Source organism: Nicotiana tabacum, chromosome 18 (assembly GCF_000715075.1).
Source record: "Nicotiana tabacum cultivar K326 chromosome 18, ASM71507v2, whole genome shotgun sequence".
NCBI classification, from domain to species: Eukaryota; Viridiplantae; Streptophyta; class Magnoliopsida; order Solanales; family Solanaceae; genus Nicotiana; species Nicotiana tabacum.
This window is the reverse complement of record NC_134097.1, coordinates 141,515,554-141,517,641: the sequence shown is the minus strand read 5'-3', so window position 1 is coordinate 141,517,641 and position 2,088 is coordinate 141,515,554. Positions and strand designations below refer to the sequence as shown.

The 2,088-nt window shown below is 39.9% G+C and overlaps 1 protein-coding gene across 1 annotated transcript; it reads right to left on the bottom strand.

The window, feature by feature from the left end:
• Nucleotides 1–912: 912 nt before the first annotated feature.
• Nucleotides 913–1,605, bottom strand: LOC142172740 (secreted RxLR effector protein 161-like). The gene has a single exon (XM_075236416.1). It carries the CDS (start codon nt 1,603–1,605, stop codon nt 913–915), a length of 693 nt encoding a protein of 230 aa, XP_075092517.1.
• Between the last annotated feature and the right edge of the window lie 483 nt (nt 1,606–2,088).

Here is a 2,088-nt window from a genome sequence, read left to right as displayed (position 1 = left end):
CATCCCCTTCAACAACTATAATGGCCCCTTCTTCCTCCACACTTTGTGTCTCATTTTTCTGAGATGTAATCTCATGCAATACACCATTAACGAATACCACAAACATGGTTACAACATTTTTCTCTTCCTCAATCGATGCTTTTACAACCATGGAATCGGTGGCGACGATGGCAGAACCCTTTGTGACCTCAGGATTTTGACCTTGTTCTCCACTTAGGGTTTGACTGATGGGAACATTAGACGATGGGGAGAACGGAGTAGTAGTTTCAAAGGTTATTGAATTGGGAAGAGATTGGGAAACTTGGGAAGGTGTAACTATAACAGTAGGAGTAATAGAGGGTGAGGAAGGCTCAGTAAGAATGGAAGGTTGATCAGTGGTAGTTACAACTAAGGCACGAAGATCGGAAGTCGTCTCAACCATTGAAAGAAGTGGTGTGACGATCCTCCTTTTTGGGTGATTATATTGTAGGACTTTTGGTTAAGAAGAGAAAAAGATAGGGTTTTTTAAAAGGAGAGGATAATTATGAAGACAGAGGAATAGGCATCGGTTCTGAAACGATGATTGGGCATGGAGAATTGCAATGTTTCAGAGGGAGATGGAATGTTTTGAAATGAAGAGACGTGACAGTAGGATCTGAAAAGTTGATGACATGGCAGTTGTATATTGTACCCTTTTTAAGACGTGTATTAAAGGATGCACAGAACTACTAACCTTTGGTACAAGAATCAGGTTCTTGATTTTCTTTGAAAAGAATGAATCCTCTTTTATCATTCATGCACTGCATCTATCGCCTATATGCTCATAATGTGTGTTTACTTGCAATGTTATTGAAGTGAGTTAGACATGGCCAGAAAACACTTTGAGATAGTTATTTCTAAAGGGTAAAAGCCAGCTAACGAGGAATCAGGTTCTCAATTTGGCTTCAACAGCCCCAGCTTCACTCTATTTCTTTCAAACTGTTCCCTACTTAGCGCCTTGGTGAAAATGTCTGCATTTTGATCTTCTGTGCTGTAGAACTTTATACATATCAACCTTTTCTCCACATTGTCTCTCAAAAAATAATGCCTCACATCAATATATTTTGTCCTTTTGTGTTGAACTGGATTCTTGGCCATGTTGAGTGCACTGGTGTTGTGATATAGAAGGAGCACACTTTCAGTGAGTACCCCAAAGTCCTCCAGTTGCTGCTTGATCCATAGAAGCGGAGCACAGCAGGATGCTGCAGCTACATATTCAGCTTCAGTTGTTGAAAGAGCCACTGCATTTTGCTTCCTTGTACCCCAAGAGATAAGACATGAACCTAAGAAGTGAGCCATTCCAGAAGTGATTTTCCTGTCCACAAGATATCCTACATAGTCTGCATCAGCATACCCAATCAGATTAAAATTGTCATATGAAGGATAATACAATACCAGGTCCTGTGTTCCTTTGAGATATCTTAGTATTCTTTTGGCATACTTCAAGTGAGATTCCTTGGGACTTGATTGAAACCTTGCACACAGCCTCCCACTGAAAACAATATCAGGTCGACTGGCAGTGAAATAGTGAGATGCAATAATGCCTCTATACATAGTTTGATTCACAGGATATACAGTTTCATCCATGTCCAGTCGAGTGGCAGTTGCAATGGGAATGTCTATCACCTTTGATGCTTCCATGTCAAACCTCTTCAAGAGCTCCCTTATGTATTTTTGCTGACAAATAGATATACCCTTTGGGGACTGTTTTACTTGAAGACTCAAGAAGAAGTTTAGTTCCCCCATCATGCTCATTTCAAATTCACTTCCCATGAGTTTTGCAAATTCTTCACACACAGAGTCAGTTGTTGCTCCAAAAATGATATCATCAACATAAACTTGAACAATGAGTAGGTTCCTTTCTTGTTTCTTTAAGAAAACATTATTGTTAATTCTCCCTCTCTTAAAACCATTTTCTAAGAGGAACTTTGACAGTCTTTCATACCAAGCTCGAGGAGCCTGCTTTAGCCCGTACAGAGCTTTGTCCAGTTTAAACACATATTCAGGGTGCTCATGAAATTCAAACCTAGGGGTTGTATCACATAGACTTCTTCTTTAAGGAGTCCATTC

Excerpts from the sequence above, each read along its gene's own strand:
- LOC142172740 (XM_075236416.1), bottom strand. The coding sequence starts at position 1,605 with ATGGATGAAACTGTATATCCTGTGAATCAAACTATGTATAGAGGCATT.